Consider the following 21270-nt stretch of genomic DNA (forward strand, 5'->3'; position numbering starts at 1 on the left):
ACAGTCAGGTGAGCACTATGCTACCCAGCTCCAGCCAATAAATCTGAAAAAATAATTTAGCCCTTCAAATCTTCTCATATTTTCATAGCTGGTTATAATCCCAACTTTAATCATCCATTATTTTATTTGTGCATGTGTATTTACCATTTTATTAAAATTATAAAACAACTTATAGAGTGCCATAGGTACTATAGCAGAATAAAATGTAAATGAAGAATCGGAACAAAGAAAAAGTGGTAAGGAAGTATAATGAAGCCAGAAGCAAAATTATTACATAAAATTTATGTAGTAAGAAATGTTAACAATCCTTTTTATCTTCTTGTTACCCTTATTAATATTCATTTTTTGCTTTTGTAGATTTTCTTAAAATAACTCAAGAATTTCATACAGGGAATAACTCACTGGGAAGAATGTTTAAGAGCACTGGCTATCAAAGTAGCACATATGAGTTTGAATTCAAGCACTGCAGATAGCTAGCTATGTATCCATAGTCAAGTTACTTCACCTTGCAAAAAAAAAACAAAACTGTTCTCATTTAAAGTTTCAATTTCCTCATCTGTAAAATCAAGACCATAATGTGTGTGTGTGTATATGTGGGGGTATATATATATATAATGCGTATATATAAAATACGGTTTTATGAGAATTAAATAATGCACATAAAGTGTTTATCAGATGACATACAGTAAATATCAAATGTTAGCAATCATAAGTGTCTTTTTAAACATGACACATAAAAGAAAGAAACAATATTCATACTGAAGAATATAGCAGACTAAAATCCCATTTATGCAGCTTTCTATCAAAAACCCTTTTGTACGTAAAAATATCACCAAAAACTAAGAGGCTTAACACAACCACTTATTTAGCATATAGTTCCCCAGGTCAGCAATTTGAGCTGGGAACAGAAAATGGTTCTACTGGTCTGAGCTGAGTTTATTTTTGTGTCTGTGGTCAGAGTTTAGGGCAGCTGGGGACTGGCTTGGGAGTAAATCAGTTAAAATGGCGTGTCTGTTCCACGTTGTCTGTCATCTTCCAGCTGGATAATGCGCTTATTGACATGGCAGTTACTGGGTTCCAAGAGAATAAGAGAGGGAAGACCCCAATGTGTAAATATTTTTAAAATATCTCCTTGTATAAGATGTGCCATTGCCTATTATCTAAATCAAGTAATATAGTCAAGCCAAGAATTTGAGTGTGGAAAGAATGAGCAAAGTGTGGTTGTAGAGAGCAATGAATAAATTGGGAATAATTACTCTAACAACATACCATGAGTTCCAAAGCAATAATTCATTATTTAAAAAAGTTATAGGAAATTGTACACTTAAGTTTTACCCAACATAAATTACCAAACAAATAAATTCAATTAGAACCAACAATTTTCCCCCACAACTAATTCCTCCACTTAGCATCTCTGATTCCATGAAACCACCTAAGTCTCCATCACCTTAGCCTGGTAATGCAAACAAACCTTCCAGATTTAATGCCCATGAATGCTCAATCCAAGCTATTTTCCCAACTTGGCAAGTCAACCTACAATGTTCTTTTCACAGTGTTCTTATTTCTGCATGGCTCATGACATTTTCTTATCTGCGAGATGCTCTTTGACCCTGCCACTTTGCATCATGTAATCCAACTTACAATTTAAATTTCCACCTCAAGTACTATTTAATACTTGAAGAAGACAATAATACATTCCCACTAATATTAAAAAAAAGTTAGGGATCAAACATTTATCTGGGCTCCTGAGTGCCATGAACTTTGATGCAGCTAGCCACATATATTACGTCCTTTTGTATTAGTCTTTGTCTATTTCTGGAGAATGTGCTTTCTGGATGAGACAATAAAGCTTATGTGTAAAGGTTATGTTTTATACTTCTTTGCATCTTGCACAGAATTCAGCTAGGCTGAAAAGACACAGTAAATACTCAATAAATATTTATTTCATATTTTTTCTGATTTTGGTGAAAAAGTTTGTATAATTTTGTACTTTATATATCTGTAGTGTCTTAATATTAAGTAAGGGAATTCAAACTAAAGTGATTTTTTCAAAGTCACTAGGTTAAATACTTTATCATTTATGTCCATAAATCATATAGTCTATTGTTTAATAATCCAAATGTCTCTATCTCTAGCTAACTTTTAAATAAAATAGATATAGAGTTAACTGTGTGTTTTAGTTAAGGTATTCAATGCAAATTAAACACATTTCTTAAACATATACTATGCCTAAATCAATATAACTACTTTTAGAAATTTCTGATATAGATTTGTCTGTGAGAAAAGCTAACTTTCCCCCTTCATTTAATATTTAAAATAAATGAAAACACCCTTTAAATGTCTTCTAAGCATTGAAAACAAATTAGCACAGGTAGTGGTTATGTGTTTGTTTATTTGTTAATCCTCAGCACTGACTACTCAAATAATGAGGTCTTTGCTTGTATTTAATATCTAAAATATATTTGCTATGTCTGATTGAGTTATGAATTTCAAATGTAATTATCTATAGATATTTACTAAAATTTTGAAGAAAAAAGAATATCTTATATCAAATGATTGGCTCTGAAAATGGCATATAAATAGAATTATAATTATAGAAATGATAAATTTGAGTTGACTTATTTAGTTACAGTATAATCCATTTGTGATTTGACAGTAGCATATAAAAATAGTTATAAGAAGACTAGAGAGTAATACAAATAATTGAAAGAATCATGGAAACAGAACAAAAAGAAAAGAATAAGGTTGGGTGAGGTGACTATATGCCATTTTCTATTTCTGTTAGAATTGTTCAAAAATTAGGCTGTAATTTTTTTAAGGTCCAACAAACAGTTTATACAAAATTAGTAATAAGGTTCATAGAGTGCATAAGACTAAAGAGGATTTATTTCCTAAATCCCAATAATGGGGATATTGAGTGATATAGTGGCCATCACTGAAATAAATACATTAATTTTCTTTGTTTTTCTTTTATTTTGGGGCTTTTAATCCAAAACCAAGGATAAAGCTGAAGCACAGTTGCATAAAACACGTCCATGAAATTCAAGACAGTATAATTCAAGTGGGCAGCTCTGTGATTGTCTTTTTCCAAGAAAAAAATAAAATATCTGGAGAAAATGATGAACTTCTTGTGTTTAGATAATATTCTTTAAGGATTATTATTCCAAATTGTACTTATGGCTAAAAAGCAAAGAGTTTAAGGTCTTATTTTCTATGAAGTATCAAGAGTATAGATACTTGGGGTTGCCAGTAATGGCCCATCCATATGCTTTGATAATAAACTGGGCAGATTAAATTTATTAATTGCCCTTCCTACTTATTAACATTAATTTGTATCCATAATTATTATCTAAAAACAGGACATTAGGAATATTAGGATAATTGCACCTGTGAAAGCTAGAAATAACCAGAAATTTTCAATGACAGAAAAACGTGTATTTCCTGATTACAAACAGATTAACTTGCCTCAAAATAAGATGTAAGAAAAACAAGTGTTTGTTGGCACTTTGAAATATCATAGGATGCCATATGGATAAAGCATCAATGGAAAAAATCACGTGTATTTTATGAAGAATGAATGGCCAATTTCAAAATGGTTTTCTTTGAATATGAAGAAAAATATATATGTTCATTCAATCAGAGCTAGAAAAACCAAGAAGCTGTAAATATTTAAACTTTAACAAAAAGAGTTTAGTATTGGCAAGTCCAGATTTTGCAACATACTGTGTAATGGAAAACTTAAAATAAGATAGATCAATAATTTGCCATCCAAATTGAGAAACTTTTGAAAGTGAATTAATTTATGACTAGTAAGAAAGTTGGGACAATAGGCATGAACCCATGCTAACCTGGGCAAATTGGAATGCTTGGTCAGCATACTCATAAATGTCTCCAAAAGGCATAAACCCAAAACAGAACAATTACTCTTCCCAAAAATCAACTCTTCTCTTCAGGCTGCTTAGTCAGGGGAATGCCAAGTGCTGGACCTGTAGAGATCAGGGTGGCCACCTATCCTCATTGCCCGAAGAGAAAATACCAACCCAATTTTTCCCCACCTATTTTGGAAACAGATAAATAAAGCCATTAGTGAAATCCCTAAAGCATGTCTACTCCATCAATGTTGTAAACTTTTTTCAAGCCTGCTATCTCATAGTTTCATGAAGATTTGTAGCTTGCCTCAGTTAGCACACCTGTAAGAAAGCACCACAATAAAAGAATTTCATCGGTTTACTTCATAGCTTACTTATCCTCTACTTCCTCCAAATATTTTGCTAAGTTATTTTCACTTTCTTCATCTGAAATTCATCAACATTTGCTGTTGAATTTTTTCTATTAAAAGCAAATGTTCTCCTCTTACAGTTCTAACAGCACAATAATAAAGTGTAATCTCTAGAGATATTGAGAAGTAATATAACTTAGAGTATAACAAATAACTTTTATCTCAGTATTTTATTTATTTACCAAAAACTTTAAATGTTTTATAACATGAATTCATTTAGTCATCATAACAAGCCTATGCATTAGATACTGTTCTTAGCCCCATTTTCAGAGAAGGAAACTGAAGTAAAAATATGCCGAAGGTCACTTAGATACTCTGTGGTAGAACAGCCATTTGAACCCAGGCAACCTTTGCTGTAGGTTCTGTGTTCTCAAAATCACTCAGCTTTCCTGTCTCTTATGTGATTTTCAGTTACTATCCCTGTCTGTGAGCATTAGAAATATCCCTTGGCATACAGTTTTCAAAAATAAGAAAACTAAGGCTGAGGAATAACTTGTTCCAAGTCCCATCTGTATAAAGAGATTCTGTGGAGTTGGAATTTAAACGGAATTATTTTTTCTCTGTTCCCAAGTGTTTAGCTACTCTCACCTACTGCTTTGGTATGACAAACTTGGTTTAAACATTCTCCAGTTATGACCCAACATATATTCAGTTACCTGCTAAATATGAGTGCACAGGTTAGTGTGTCAATAACAACGTTAAATATTAGCGATATTAATGAATATCTTAGTCTTGTCCTTGATATTCATATGAACAAATGTAGTAGGTCACTTGCAAATTTCTCTAAGTCTTGCTTGTTAAGATTTTTATATCCTTTCTACAGTCAATTTTCATCATTTATATTTTCTTAGAAAATCATTTATTGCACTATATTTTCACATATATTAGCATACAGTTGTAAACTGATCCTTTTATAATCATTTTCCAATTGCTTTCTTATAATCACATTCCCTTTACCCTTCTGGATTTTATGATTAACAAAAGTTTTCCTCATTTTTCCATTATATTAGCTAGTCCAAAATAGTTTATGTCTTATTTTTATTTTACCCAAGGAAACAATTTTAGGATTTATCAGTTCTATGCTTTTTATAGTCTGCTTTTATTTTTCTAAATGTACTTTCAACTTAAACTTTTTCTTATTTTTTACAAACATTAAAAAAATTATTCCTAGAGCTTACTACTTATGTGCTACTATTGCCATCTTAAAACAATTCTCCTTGCCCACCTGCATCTCTTACCACTCTTTGCTTCCCTTACCAGAGGCCAGCAAACATTGGTCTTTTTGCTCTTTTAACACACCAAACTAATTCTTTTCTTAGAGCCTTTGCAGGACACATTTTTATATCCATAAACTCTCTACCAAAGTATATTTTTTATGGATACTTCCTTCTCATTATTTAGGTCTCGTTTCAAATAATGCCTCATTGGAAACCCTTCTCTGACCACTCCAGGTGAAGCATCCACTCCCTACTCTCGCTGATCCCATTCCAGTAGCTTTGCCCTGTTTTGTTTTCTTCATAGTATAGATAGCACCATTTGATATTTTAATTCATTAATTTGCAAGTTTATTGACAGTCTCCTTGATCCAAACTTTATATTTAAAATAATATTTATCTCCTTGTCTAAAGCTGTATTGCTAGCACACAAAACAATGGCTAGTGCTTACAAATAGATTAATTAACTTCTTTCTAATATTTATTGTATTACCCTATTTTTATATTATGGTTATGAAGAAATACCTGAGATTAGGTAATTTATATAGAAATAGCAGTTTAATGGGCTCACAGTTCCACATGGCTGCAGAGGCCTCACAATCATGGCAGAAGTTGAAAAAGGAGTAAAGGCACAGCTTATATGGTGGCAGGCAAGAAAGCATGTGCAGGGGAACTGGCCTTTATAAAACTTGTGAGACTTATTCACTATCACAAGAACAACATGGAACAAAGCCCATACCCATGATTCAATGACCTCCCATTGGGTCCCTCCCTGGACATGTGGAGATTATGGGCAATACAATTCAAGATGAGATTTGGTTGCGGACACAGATAAACCATATAATTCCACCCTTGGCCCGTCCCAAGCCTCATGCCCTCACATTTCAAAATATAACAATACCCTTTCAACAGTCCCTCAAGGTCTTATCTCGTTCCAGCATTAACTCAAAAGTCCAAGTCCAAAGTCTCATCTAAAACAAAGCAAATTTCTTCCACCTATGAACCTGTAAAATCAAAATCAAGTTAGTTACTTCCTAGATACAATGGGGGTACAGGCATTGGGTAAATACACCCATTCCAAATGGGAGAAATTGGCCAAAACAAAGGGGTCACAGGCCCCATGCAAGTCCGAAATCCAATAGGGCAGTCATGAAACTTTAAAGTTCCAAAATTATCTCCTTTGACTCCATGTCTCACATCCAGGTCATGCTGATGCAAGAGGTGGGCTCCCACAGCCTTGGGCAGCTCTGTCCCCTGTGGCTTTGCAGGGGACAGACCCACCCCTGTCTGCTTTCATGGGCTGGCACTGAATGCAAGCTCTCGGTGGGTCTACCATTCTAGGATCTATAGGATGGCAGCCCTCGTCTCACAACTCCACTAGGCAGTGCCCCAGTGGGGACTCTGTGCGGGGACTCCAGCCCCACATTTCCCTTTCATGCTGCCCTAGCAGAGGTTCTCCATGAGGGCTCTGCCCCTGAAGCAAACTTTTGTCTGGGCATCCAGACATTTCCATACATCTTCTGAAATCTAGACAGAGGTTCTCAAACTTCAATTCTTGTTTTCTGCACACCTGCAGGACCAATACCATGTGAAAGCTGCCAAGGCTTGGGGCTTGCAACCTCTGAAGCCATATCCTGAGCTGTACCTTGGCCCCTTTTAGCCATGGCTAGAGTGGCTTGGATGCAGGGCACCAAGCAGGGGGGCCCTGGACTCAGCCCAGGAAACCATTTTTCCCTCCTAGGCCTCCAGGACTGTGATGGGAGGGGCTGCTGGGAATGTCTCTGACATGTCCTGGACACATTTTCCCTTTTGTCTTGGTCATTGGCATTTGGCTCCTTGTTACTTGTGCAAATTTCTGCTGCAGACTTGAATTCCTTCCCAAAAAATGGGATTCAGACTGCAAATTTTTCAAACTTTTATGCTCTGCTTCCTCTTGAGGATTTTGTCACTTAGAATTTTCTTCTGCCAGATGCCCTAAATTATCTCTTTCAAGTTCAAAGTTCCACAGATCTCTAGAGCAGGGGCAAAATGCTGCCAGTCTCTTTGCATAGCAAGAGTGACCTTTACACCAGTTCCCAACAAGTTCCTCATCTTCATCTGAGACCATCTCAGTCTGGACTTCATTGTCCACATCACTATCAGCATTTTGGTGAAAGCCATTCAACACATCTCTAGAAGTTCCAAACTTGCCCACATTTTTCTGTCTTCTTCAGAGCTCTTCAAAATGTTCCAACTTCTGCCTGTTACTCAGTTCCAAAGTTGTATCCACGTTTTCAGGTATCTTTACAGCAGCACTCCACTCTACCAATACCAATTTACTGTATCAGTCCATTTTCATACTGCTGTGAAGAAATACCCAAGACTGGGTAATTTATAAAGAAAAAGAGGTTTAATGGATTCACATTTCCACATGGCTAGAGAGGCCACAAAATCATGGTGGAAGGTGAAGGAGGAGCAAAGGCATGTTTTACATGGCAACAGGCAAGAGAGCATGTGCAGGGAAACTGTCTTTATAAAACCATCAGATCTCATGAGACTTATTTACTATTATGAGAACAACATGGGAAAAAACCCACTCCCATGATTCAATTAACTCCCACCAGGTACCTGCCATAACACTTGGGGATTATGGGAACTACAATTCAAGATGAGACTGGGTGGGGACACAGCCAAACCATATCATTTATCAAGGCATGTTTAATTTCCAAAGAATTGCAGATGTTACTCTTTAATTTTGTCATTTTTAATAATAAACTTATTTTTATTTTTATCTTAAAAATAATTTTACCATTAATTTAATCAATATTAAATTTAATTATTAAACATGGCTATAGCATGTACTTTAATATTTAAAGGGAACCCATTTGGAATGTTCATTCAACATATATTTATTGAGCACTTATTGTGTGTATTGGGATACAGCATTGAAAAAAACAGATGTTTCTGTGTGTTTTTCCTTTAATATGGTAGTTGTTTAATGTGTTATTACCCAAATTATAAAAATAGAATGTTCTTGTGTCCTCTCACTAACTACAGGATGCCCTTTAAGCTTCTAAATTATAATTTAGAAGGCTAGGAGATATAGGTTGATTTACAAATATAGTAGTCAAGCAGGCTGAGAGGAGAGGGAAGAGTCTTGGAGCTAGTGGGTAATCCAACAAAGGAACTTTTACCTTTACCTATTTATTTTCTATGTGTGTTGAAATCACTGAAGTTAAGACCACCTTTACCCTTTCTCTAGTCCAGTGTCATGATATGGCTGTGTTCAGCCTTCTTCCTGGTATTTCTGGTCACTGAACTAGACAAGGGAGGAAATGCTCAAGTGAGAGAATAGGTCTCTGGATTCCTAACATCATAAAAAGCTACATCATAAAAACGCCCCTTGCCCCTCCTATTTGAATCTTACCCATAGCCTGCCTCTTTTGGCAGCCCTTGCTATGAGGTAGTGAAAGTGCCCCTATGCAGCTCTTTCACAGCTCATCCTAACATAGCCCTCAAATTAGAGGATTGTGTTATGCTCCTTAAAACTTCCATTACTTTCTAAATGTCTTCATCAAGAAAAGAGAAAAAGAATCATGGCTTAACATGCTACTTCAATCTAGTGTACCTAACATGTCTATCAGAATTTCCCACCAAGTTAGAGTTCTATGGTGGAATCACCCCTTACTGAGGTGTACTTTTCCCTAGATGTGTTAAATGAATTTAATTCTGTTACAGACTTTTGGAGGCCTTTACACTACCATCTAGAGCTCAACTCTCCTATCTTTAATCAAAAATAGATCAGTGTTAAGTTTTAAAAATATTATTCTCAACTGTAAGTCGCTAGTACTCACTGAATGTAGACATTCCTTTTACCATGGAGAGAAATGACAACCATGCTTCCTAATGATAGATGTACATATTTATTGCCCAGTGTTTTACCTTACCTGAGCTATATTGATTGCATTTTGGATTCGTACATCTTCCTCGTAATCCTTTGTTTTCTGCAATGTTTGCCATATCATGTTTCTAAGTCCATCCTGTTCTTCATCTCCTTGAAGTTCCCATGAAATTTTCACCAGGTTATACACTAAGCCATAGTAACCAGTCCAGACTACTTGATCACCTGTTTAAAAAGAAAAAGTCTTTGGGAATTATCATTTTATTCACCTTGCTAAAGCATGATTGTGTGAAACAGAATAAACCAATTTTACCATAATTCATAATAATATTCTAAACTCTGAAATTCTAAGCTGTGAAAATTTCTGACCCTTCACTGCTTTCTCTCCTTTACATTTAAAACAGATCACAGATCATTTTAAAATTTCTAACCACATGAAAAGAAAAACTGCACCTGACTGGTATACTTCATAAATTTAAAAGTTAAATGGGTAAACTGTAAACTACATACACAAAACAAATTCTTAGAATTCAAGTAAAGAGGAATCTGTTCAAAGGAATATGAACACAGACCACCATGGTGAATTTTTATAATAAAGTAGAGAAACTAGAAAAATACTTCCTGTTATTAAAAAAGTCAAACATTATGAAACATGGTATTTGAACCAAGAAGAAAATGTTCAAATCATGTGAAAAGCATACAAAAACTACTGTTATAATTATGAGCTGAAAAATTCATTTCAATAATAGTGAAATAAATCAAATGGAATATAGGAAAAAGTAATGAAAACAGAGATTTAAAAACTCAAAGACACTCCTCTTCTAGAACTTATATAGCAATTAGCAATTTATATACATTATCAAGTTCCACTTTCAAAATATGTATTCTCCTTAGAGAAAGGAGAAAGACATTTCTATTTACTCTTTATAGTAATTATTTCTTACCTAGATATTGTATATTGCTATGCAGTAATAGGAAGAAAGAATTCCAATTTAGGTAGATGTGGGAGAAATAAATTTTGGGAATAAAATAATACAGTTATCATAGAAGAGATGAACTTAGCCAAAAACCAACATGAAAACACTGAGTATGTGAAGCAGGTAAGAAGAATAAGAAGAGGAAATGGTTCAGAAAGGGAACTGGAAGAGTTTTAAAGCCCTTTAAATTCCATATTGCACTTTTCTCCAAAACCCTGGTGACAGTCCATTGATGATTATTGCCCTTCCTGAATAAAGATAGAAGCACAACATGAAAAGTCACAATCCTCAACTTTTCCAAATGAATCTAGTTTTCATAATGCAGGTTAATAATAATCATCATTATTATTATAGCTAGTACACGGGGGGGGGTACCAACTATGTGGTCCAATTTTAGTTCTCACTACAATCCTGCTATGTAGATGTTATATATACTTAGAATAATAAAAGGGAACATATAAACTTGAACTTGCTTAGAAAGCTCCCTGGCATCAGACAGCTGTTGAATGAATGATAGAGCAGGTAAAGGCTGGTCTAATCCTGTCCCATGCAGCACAGTCTCTCCAATTTACACAAGTACTTTTCTTTCTAGTCATGACCTTCCATTCCATTCATAGGAAAGAAAGAGTTTGAAAGAAAGAGGCAGAAGAGAAAGTATGTACATATTTTACAAGTAATAGGAGGAAGGCATATATCCAGTTTCCAATTTTAAGGCATTATCTACCTTTTCTATTATTGGAACTTTAGGAGAGAAAGTATAAACTGGAAGTAGGAAGCTACAGTTAAGCAGCCAATTATTATTGAAACGTCATTTTCTCCTTATAGGAACTTTACTAATTAAAATTGAGACATCACAATATTTGAAATAACATATAATATAAAACAAGTTTTTTGAATGAATGGCATTAATATTTTTGCACTGAACGTCTGGACTATAATAAAAAAGCCCAAATTTAAGGTTTTGGGGTTTTTTTAAACCATTTTCTTTGTGAATAGTCTTGACTAAGTTGAGAAAAAGATAATCTGTATCTTCAAGTAATTGGCAAGTCTGGGACATGAGAATAATTTGTAAGAGAAATTAGAGGGTAACTGTTAAATGAAAAGATGATGGTCATTGATATAACAATCGCAAAAGCAAGAGATCAATGAGGGCTAGAAGAGTAAGGAAAGGACTGGAGAAAGTATGAGTTTACAAGACTTGTCCAATAGGTAAATTTGGGAAAAGTGCAGAGGAAGATACTGGGCGAGTATTTCAAATGGAAGGATATCTGATAAAAGGTTAGCTCTGAGAATAAATACTGTAATAGCTTCCTAGTTCTTTCATCTTCCTGTCTTATTATTTACTGCTTCATCATTACTAATCCATGTTGTGGAAACTGACCTTTCTAAATCTCATTATGTTACTTCTCTACTCACAACTCAGCAAAGGATTGCCATTTGTCCCTACGTAAATTCCAAATCGCATGTCCAGGCAATTACTGTCTGTCTTTCTAATATGACATCATTTTGGAACACATCTATCACCACTCCTTTATTCCCACCCCTCTTGCTAATACACTAAAAACAGACAAAACTACTTGAAGTTCTAGAATACACATCTTATTTAATCTTCTAGCTCTTGTATAAACTTTTCACTTAACCAGAAGTTATTCTGTCCAAAATTAACTCCACACTACACCTGGCTTCTATCGATTCTCCTGCATTCTTTCTGCTAGGAATCCTTCTCTGAATCTCCATGGCTAGCTAGGTGCCCTTGTGCCTGATGTATTGTATCATATTGTAATTGCATATCTTACCTATGGATTCTAAACTACTGGAGAAGAGAGAATATCTTTTATTCACTCAGATATTCCTAGCATATAGCAAAGTGCCTACAACAAAGTACCTACAACACAGTAGATCTAATTTATAAAAATCTGTTAATTGAATTAGGGAAGTAGGTAGAGAGAACAACTACGTCCCTTTGCCTGGGGCTGAAGGGTTTCTTGGAACACAAGCTTTCAAGGACAAAACTGGGAAAGTCCACAGCAAATCAAGACATTTAGGTCAGGAATATGGCCCCCAGTAGTGAGTTAGTTATACAGACAGAGAAGGGAAGAGATGATAGTAAGAATCTCAAATGAATCTAAGGTGGACAGTTTATACTAAAAATAAATAAGAGGCCAGCCATGGTGGCTCACATTTGTAATCCCAGCACTTGGAGAGGCTGAGGCAGGAGGATTGCTTGAGGCAGGCCAGGAGATCAAGACTAGCTTGGGCAAAATACCGAGACCCTATCTCTAGAGTTTTTTTTGTTTTGTTTTGTTTTTTTAATTAGCTGGGCATAGTGGTGCACATCTGTAGTCCCAGGTACTCAGGAGGCTGTGTTGGGAAGATCACTTCAGCCACAGAGTTTGAGGCTACAGTGAGCTATGGTTAAAAAAAAAAATAGATAAGGTACCAAAGCTAGATAAAGATAAAGGGGATCAGATTAAATGGTAGATGTTTGAGGAAGGGAGTAATGTTATGTCTGCTCAATGCAATGTCATGTTTATTCAAGCAATAAACTGAGAAACCAATATAGGAGTTTTACGAGGTAATCTAGGTCTTTACTGCAATGGGCAGCAGGAGATTGGCAAGGAAGGGACAGAAACTTAAGACACTGTGGAGAAGATCTAAATGGACTTCTTAGCTATGGGGAAACAGGCAGAAATAAAGGGGAAAGGAGAAGTACATTTTTAAGCTCAGGAGACTGAAACAATAATAAAACCGCTTGAAGAAATGAGAAGAGTGTATAGAAGAGTCACTTTTAAGAAAAAGAAGATAAATATTATTTGGAAAATGTGGCATGGGAAGGGAGACTGTAATGTTCAATGTCCCGTAGTTTGTTGTAAAAATATGGCTAGAATGCAAGTAAAATAGCAAGACTGAGATTGTTGATTTGTGGGTCATTAGCTTGAAGTCAATATAAGTAAGAAAACACATTAATTTTTAAGTTAATAATTCTGGATTGTGAGCCTCTGAGAAAAAATAAGTTTTTGAACAATATTACAAATAAAACATACAGTGAATTTTAACTAATTTCTACATTTACTTACAGGCTCTCAACATTAACACAAATGATTGACAAAAATACATACAAACCACTTTCCTCTATATATTTAAAATTATTACTTATTGAAGGTCAATATTTTATAAAACTACAATAGTTGAATTATCAAAATGAATACACTTTGGTTTTAGAATCCACAAGATCAATGATAACCCATAAAATATATTCTGATAGTTATGTTTTAGAAAGTCATAATTCCTTTTAAATTCCATTCATATTTTTAAAAGTGAGCTGTTCACCTGTTGATTTAAACTCAATTGAAGTGCTGCTGATGAATAATATTCACGGGGAGAATTTATTACATCCAATTGACTGACAGTTAATGAAGAAAAAAACCTTATAAAGACAGATGGTATGTGTTACAACTGTCATAAAAAGTAGACCACATTCTAATTTGCACATCTAGACATTTGCTGAGAAGCATGCCTGCTATGAAATGTTTCAACAAGGGACCAAGCTGTAGCATAAGGCACTCTTCTGTTCTGCTTTGAGTGACCCTGTGGCAGCTATCAAAGATGTCACTTTAAATATACTGAGAGAAAATATGTCTATGTCTGCAGCTAAGCAGGCAGTATCCTAGGATATAAAAATGCCAAACCAAAACAAGTTCTTAATAAATTCAAAAATTTTATTAAGAAACCACCACTGTACTTGAAAATCAATATTATGCCTTTTCTTTGTATTAGTAATGCCTTATTCCAGTGTTTGAACCCTTTGGTAGCCTTTAATTGCCACTGAAGAGATTTACGTTTCATATATTTAGTGAAAGCAAAATATGAATATTTCTACTTATATGAATGAGTGTAAATGAGTATAGCCTTTGCAATTCTGTCAAATATAATATGACACTACAAAATCAAATGTGCCACTTAAAGGTAATTCAAATGTAGAATGTGGTTCAAAACACTGATGTTATGCAATGCCATGCAGAGTTGAAGGAACTAGATCAATGCCAATAAACTAATGGTTGGACAAGAACCAGTCAGCCAGCCATGCATTTAACTAATATTTACTGAGTGAATGCTAGATGCCAGCCACTGTTCTCTGTACTAAAGAAAAAGACAAACTGCTTCTCTTGGTATACTTTATTCCAATGGACAGAGACAGATATAAAGAAAGTAAATATAACAGTATCAGTTTATTATGAATGTTATGAGAATAATAGAAGATGGTAATATGACCAACAATGACTAGGAGAAGAAAACTGCTGTAGACAGAATGAGAGCAAAACTTCCATGAGGAGTTGATATTCAAGCTAAGATGTAGCTGATGAAAAAGAGTTTATCATTGAAGGAACAAGGGAAAAGCATTTTCAAGAGTGGAGGATGAAAAATGCAAAGGCTTTGAACCTAGAATAGCTTGCTAGTTTAGAGAAACGGGAGAAAATACAGAATGAATGTATTACAAGACACCTGCGGGTCATGGGACAAGACTATGTCAGGTAGGTATGACCTTTACTTAGGTACCCTCTGAATGATCACAGCCAATTTGTGGGCCATAGAAAAGAGTTTAGATTTTATTCTTAGTATAACAAATAACTATCATGGCATTTTTTTTACTAATTCAAAATCATAAGATGCTTGTTAAATATTAGTCAACAACTCATTCCTCTCTCAATAGAATACTAGTAAAAAGTACATTTTCCCTGTATACAATTTTATTACCTATAAGTTTCATGTTCTACATTAGCTCTCTAGACTTGTTCATCCTATATGTCTGCTACTTTGTATTATAGCTTTTTAAATGAGAAAAGGAACTGTCACATTTTACCTTTTCGCTTCTTGGTAGAAAATGGACTCTATGGAATATAAGAGGGAAGGAGGAAGACATTTAACTTTTTGAAGTAATCTAGAAGCAAAGTGATGATAGTTTGGACTTGGAAAAGGTGCACTAAAGAATTAACCATGCTCAAAGAGAGGGTTGGCCTTTGTCCTTGGCTCTGGGCAATAATCTCATAGGCCTTGGAATGTCCTGACTAATAAAAATGACATTATTTACCTGGGGTCTTTGGGTATGTTAAATAGTTTATTCTACAAAATTTGATTCATGGTGGGGTGGCTTGGGCCACATTGTATAAGCTTGAACATTGGTGAGGCCAGATACTAGAGACAGCCATGCTGCAGGCAGTTAACCAAGTGTATGTGACCAAGCCCCCCCCAAAAACTGTAAATTGCAAAGCTTGGGTGAACTTCCATAGTTGACCATACTCTATGTATACTGTCACACATCATTGCTAGAAGTAAATGTTCTTCACACCACTTCTCTGGGAGAGGATAATGGGAAGCTCTGTACTTGAGTCTCTCCTGGACTCTGCTCTATGTACCTCTTCCTTTGGCTGATTTTAATTTATATCCTTTCACATATAAACCATAACCCTGAGTAAAATGACCTTGCTGAATTCTGTGAGTCCTTCTAGCAAATTATCAAACATGAGTGATGTATTAGGGATCTCCAGACTTGCAGTTGGTGTTAGAAGGGAGGGTGGTTCTGGAGACTCCCAAACTTGCAGCTGGTGTCAAAAGAGAGGGTAGTCATGAGGACTCGTGAACTTCAGAGGAGACAACAATAGAGATAGGGGTGGAAAAATTAGGAATATACTTTTGGATGGCAGGATACAAAGAATTCTAGGACACTATTTTCAGAATATTGTTATACTATAGTAATACAAATAATGATAATGATGATATATGTATCACTATATATGTACATAATATATAAGTGAAATTGTTATTTTGCATATATCATCATATTTGATCATTACATATATTAAACAAATATTCAACAGAATAAACTGAAGAGAACTGAGGTATTATATGCCCATATTTTGTTGTAGGTAATATGGAAAACCAAACTTTAAATGTGGAAGTTGATTAAAGCACAATAGCAAATAGGATGCCAAAAGGTAGATGAATAATGAAGACACTGAGTAGAATTTGCTTAACTTGAAATTTTGTGATCTTTTCTAATTGTCAATTATGAAAATGTATTAATTAAAAATAATTATTGTGACCAAGATGGCTGGCTAGAAGCAGCTAAGGTGTGTGGCTCTTGTGGACAGAAATAGAAGGGGCGAGTAAATACAGCACCTTCAAGTGAAACATTCAGGTGCTACAGTTGAGACTAATCAAAAAACAACTCAACCCATGGAGAATGGAGAAAAGCAAGGCAGAATGGTGGCCAGCCTGGGAGCAACACGGAGCCAGGCAAAACCTCCTCCACTCAGAGAAGCAGTGAGTGAATGTGTGACCCTGGGAAACCATGCTTCTCCCACAGATCTTTGCAACCCTCAGGTCAGGAGATACATCATGAATCCCCTCCACCGGGGCCTGCAGTCTGACACAGGGTTATGTAGAGTTTCAGCAGAGCAGCTGTTCAGGCATACAACGGGACCCAGAAGCTTAGATATTCTTGCTTTCTGGTTTTCCTGGCAAAAGTAGCTGCAACTTCAGCAAAAAAGGAGGTTATGTCCCTGTACATACTCCTAGGAAAGAGGCTGAATCCAGGGGGCCGAGCAGTGATGGTCTGCAGACTTCACTTCCACAGCACCTTGCAGGCTATCTAAATAGGAAGAGATGAAGTCAAACTATCTCTGTTTGCAGATGGCATGATCCTACTTTTAGAAAACCCCATAGTCTTAGCCCAAAAGCTTCTTAAGCGGATTAACAACTTCAGCAAAGTCTCAGCATGCAAAATCAATGTGCAAAAATTGTTAGCATTCCTATACACCAAAAGCGGTCCAGCCTAAGGCCAAGTTTGGAATGAACTCCCGTTCACAAGTGTCACAAAAAGAATAAAATACCAAGGAATACAGCTAACTATGGCAGTGAAAGATCTCTGCAAGGAGAACTACAAACCACTGCTCAAAGAAATCAAAGAGAATACAAACAAATGGAAAAACATTCCATGCTTATAGATAAGAAGAATCAATATTGTTAAAATGGCCATACTGCCTAAAGCAATTTATAGATTCAGTGCTATTCCTATTAAACTATCACTGACATTCTTGACAGAACCAGAAAATACTGAAAATCTATATGGAATAACAACAAAAAAAGCCTGAATAGCCAAGGCAATTCTAAGCAAAAAGAACAAAGCTGGAGGCATTATGCTACCCGACTTCAAACTATACTGCAGGGCTACATTAGCCAAAACAGCATGATACTGATACAAAAACAGATACATAGACCAATGGAACAGAATAGAGAACCCAGAAATAAGACCATACACCTACAATTATCTTATCTTCAGTAAACCGAACAAAAACAAGCACTGGGGAAAGGATTTCCTATTCAATAAATGGTGCTGAGATAACTGGCTAGCCACATGCAGGAGATTGAAACTGGACCGCTTCCTAACACTATGTACAAAAATTCACTCGATATCAATTAAAAACTTAACTGTGAGACCCAAAACTATGAAAATCCTGGGAGACAACCTAGGCAATACTATCCAGGACACACACACAAGCAAATAAGTCATGACGAAGATACCAAAAGCACTGCAACAAAGCAAAACTTGACAAATTGAATATAACTAAACTAAATGGCTACTGCACAGCAAAAGAAACTATGAACAGAGTAGACAATCTAGGGAATGGGAGAAAATTTTTGCACATTATGTACCTGACAAATATCTAACATGCAGCATCTATTAGAAAATTAAACAAATTTACAAGAAAAAAAATCCCATAAAAAGTAGGCAAAAGATAGGAACAGACACATCTCAAAAGAAGACATAGATGTGGCTAACAATCATATTTTAAAAAAGCTCAACATTACTGATCAGTACAGAAATGCAAATCAAAACCACAGTGAGATACCATCTCACACCAGTCAGAATGGCAATTGTTAAAAGTAAAAAAATAACAGGTGCTGGTGAAGTTGTGGAGGAAAAGAAATGCTCATACACTGTTGGTGGGAGTAAATTAGTTCAGCTATTGTGGAAGACAGTGTGGCAATTCCTCAAAGACCTAAGGACAGAAATACCATTCTACCCAGCAATCTCATTACTAGGTATATACCCAAAGGACTATAAATCATTTTATTATGAAGACACATGCATGTGTATATTCACTGCAGCACTATTCACAGTAGCAAAGACATAGAATCAACCTAAATGCTTATGAATAGTAGACTGGATAAAGAAAATGTGGTACACACATGCCATGGAATACTATGCAGCCATAAAAAATAATGAGATCATGTCTTTTGCAGGGACATGGGTGGAGCTTAAGGCCATTATCCTTAGAAACTAATACAAGAACAGAAAACCAAATACTGCATGTTCTTACTTATAAGTGGGAGCTAAATGATGAGAACACATGGAGACACAGAGAGGAACAACACACACTGGGGCCTTTTTGGAGGGTGGAGGGTGGGAGGAGGGAGAAGATCAGGATACATAACTAATGGGTACTAGGCTTAGTGATAGTGACCTGGATGATAAAATAATCTGTACAACCAATCCCCATGACACAAGTTTACCTATGTAACAAAACTGCACTTGTATCTCTGAACTTAAAATAGAAGTTAAAAAATTAAAATTAAAAATTAAAAAAATGAAATTACAAAAACATATAAAAATAATTAACTTCTGGAATTTTAACTGGAAACCAAGGATAAAAGTAGTTGATTCTCTTTTCAATAATAATTTTGATTCTAATAAATAAACTACAGGAATATCAGACTTCTGACTTTTGTATTTATTTTAAATTTCACTAAGCTAAATTTATACTACCAAGAGATGGCATAATAATTATAAGTAGATAATTCTCACAGATTTCTGTATTCCAGGGACAACAAAGAAATAAAGAAGAAAATAACAAAAATGTTCTTGGAAATTGTAAAAAAGAATATGAATATTTTACCTTTAAAACTACATTATGTTACATGCAAAACCTTTTTAGAACCCATAATCTTGAAGAAACTAAGATTACAAGAGATATAACAAGTTGCCTTAAGTAATCTAAAACTGAGCTGTAACTCATCCAAAATTGCTGACATCCAAAATTGGTGACACCAAATCTAGTCCAGTGAAAATTTATTCACCTACAACTGCCTTTCTTGAAACCGTATTGGTGTTATTTCTCCTCCTCTTCTTACCTAAATATCTCCTACTTCATCCCATTTGAGGATTTTTATTAATTCTTCTACTCAGTAACCACTGATTAGAAGGTATCTCTTTAAAAAGTGAAAAAGTCTCGTGACATCGGCAAGATGGCATAATAGAAAACACTGGACTCTCTTTTCTATCATGGAAACATCAATTCAATAGGAACAAATGAATCAATTCTCATTATGAAAAATCCAGAAACTAGTAGAAGGGCTTAGATTTAGTGTGTAAATCTAGCCACACTGAAACCAGTAGTAAAAGCAGAAACACCCTTGTGCCATAACCCCTACCATTTGCACAGTGCTATACAATTTAGAAAACACAATTGGGTGGAAACTTTGCAAATCTAGGAAGAAAAATGTACATCCAGATCCAGGAGGCCCAAAAGATCTTAAATAAAATTAACCCAAAGAAATTCACACGGAGACACATTATATTCAAGATATCAAAAGTATAGGAGATAATTTTGAAAGCAGTGAGAGAAAAACAACTTGTCATGTCAAGGGGATGATTCTAAGACTACCCAAAGATTTTTTTAAGCAGGAATTTTGCCTACCAGAAGGGAGTGAGATGATATGTTCAAAGGGATGAAAGAAAAAAAATCTGCCAGGAAGATACTATACCCGTAAAACTGCAGTTTGAAAAAAAAAAAGAGAAATACTTTCTCAGACAAACAAAAGTTGAGGGAACGCATTATAACTAGAATTGCCTTACAACAAATCCTAAAGGGAGTTCTTCGACTTGAAAAAAAGGGATGCTAAACTACAATATGATAGCATAAGAAAATATAAAACTCATTGGTAAAGGTAAATATATAGACAAATAATACTATATTAGTGTAACAATGGTAAGTAAATCAATTTAAAAATATGTTAATGTATACATAATATAAATAGATGTTAATTGTGACATCATAAGCATAAAATGTTTATTAGAGCTTTGAGAAGTGTAGAGCTTTGTATAAGATTGATGTTGTTTTCAACACAAAATAGATTGTTGCATTTTAGGTAAGACCCATATTAATCTCAAAGGAAATACTTATAGAAGTTACACAAAAGAAAAAGAGAAAGGAATCAAGGCATGCCAATAACAAACACAAACACATACACACACACACAAAAGAAGACAGAGCAGGAAAAGAGAGACAAAAATAAAACACGTAACAAAATGGAAATAATAAATCCTTATATATCAATAATTACTTTAAATGTAGATTAATTAAACTTCCCAATCAAAAGACATAAAGTGGCTAAGTGTATAAAAAATAGGACTCAAACATAAGGTATCTATAAGGGGGTCACTTTATATTTAAGGATACACATAGACTGAAAGTAAGGCATGGAAAAGACATTCCATGCAAATGATGATGAAAAGAAGCCAGAGTGGCTATACTTATATAGAAAAAAGAAATAATAGGCTTTAAGTCAAAAAATCATCACAATAGACTAAGAAAAATATTATGTAATATAAAAGGATCAATCCACTAGAAAGATATAACAATTATAAATATATATGCAACCAAGATCAAAGCACCTAAATACAGACATTTGCCACATAACAGTGTTTCAGTCAACAACAGACTGCATATATGACAGTTTTCCCATAAGATTATAGTGGATAGAGCTGAAAAACATTATATTAGCTGGTGACATTTAGCTGCTGTAATGTTGTAGTGCAACGCATTACCTTTTCTATGTTTAGAGGCACAAACAGCATTG

At 34.8% G+C, this 21270-nt stretch overlaps 1 protein-coding gene across 1 annotated transcript in view; it reads right to left on the reverse strand.

Annotated features, from left to right (window-relative positions):
* TMEM232 (transmembrane protein 232) overlaps positions 1-21270 on the reverse strand; it is a 320858-nt gene that overhangs the window by 157420 nt on the left and 142168 nt on the right. The window contains 1 exon segment of the mRNA XM_063665126.1: positions 9420-9598. Coding sequence (XP_063521196.1) covers positions 9420-9598 — 179 coding nt within the window.

Source organism: Pongo pygmaeus, chromosome 4 (assembly GCF_028885625.2).
Source record: "Pongo pygmaeus isolate AG05252 chromosome 4, NHGRI_mPonPyg2-v2.0_pri, whole genome shotgun sequence".
NCBI lineage: Eukaryota > Metazoa > Chordata > Mammalia > Primates > Hominidae > Pongo > Pongo pygmaeus.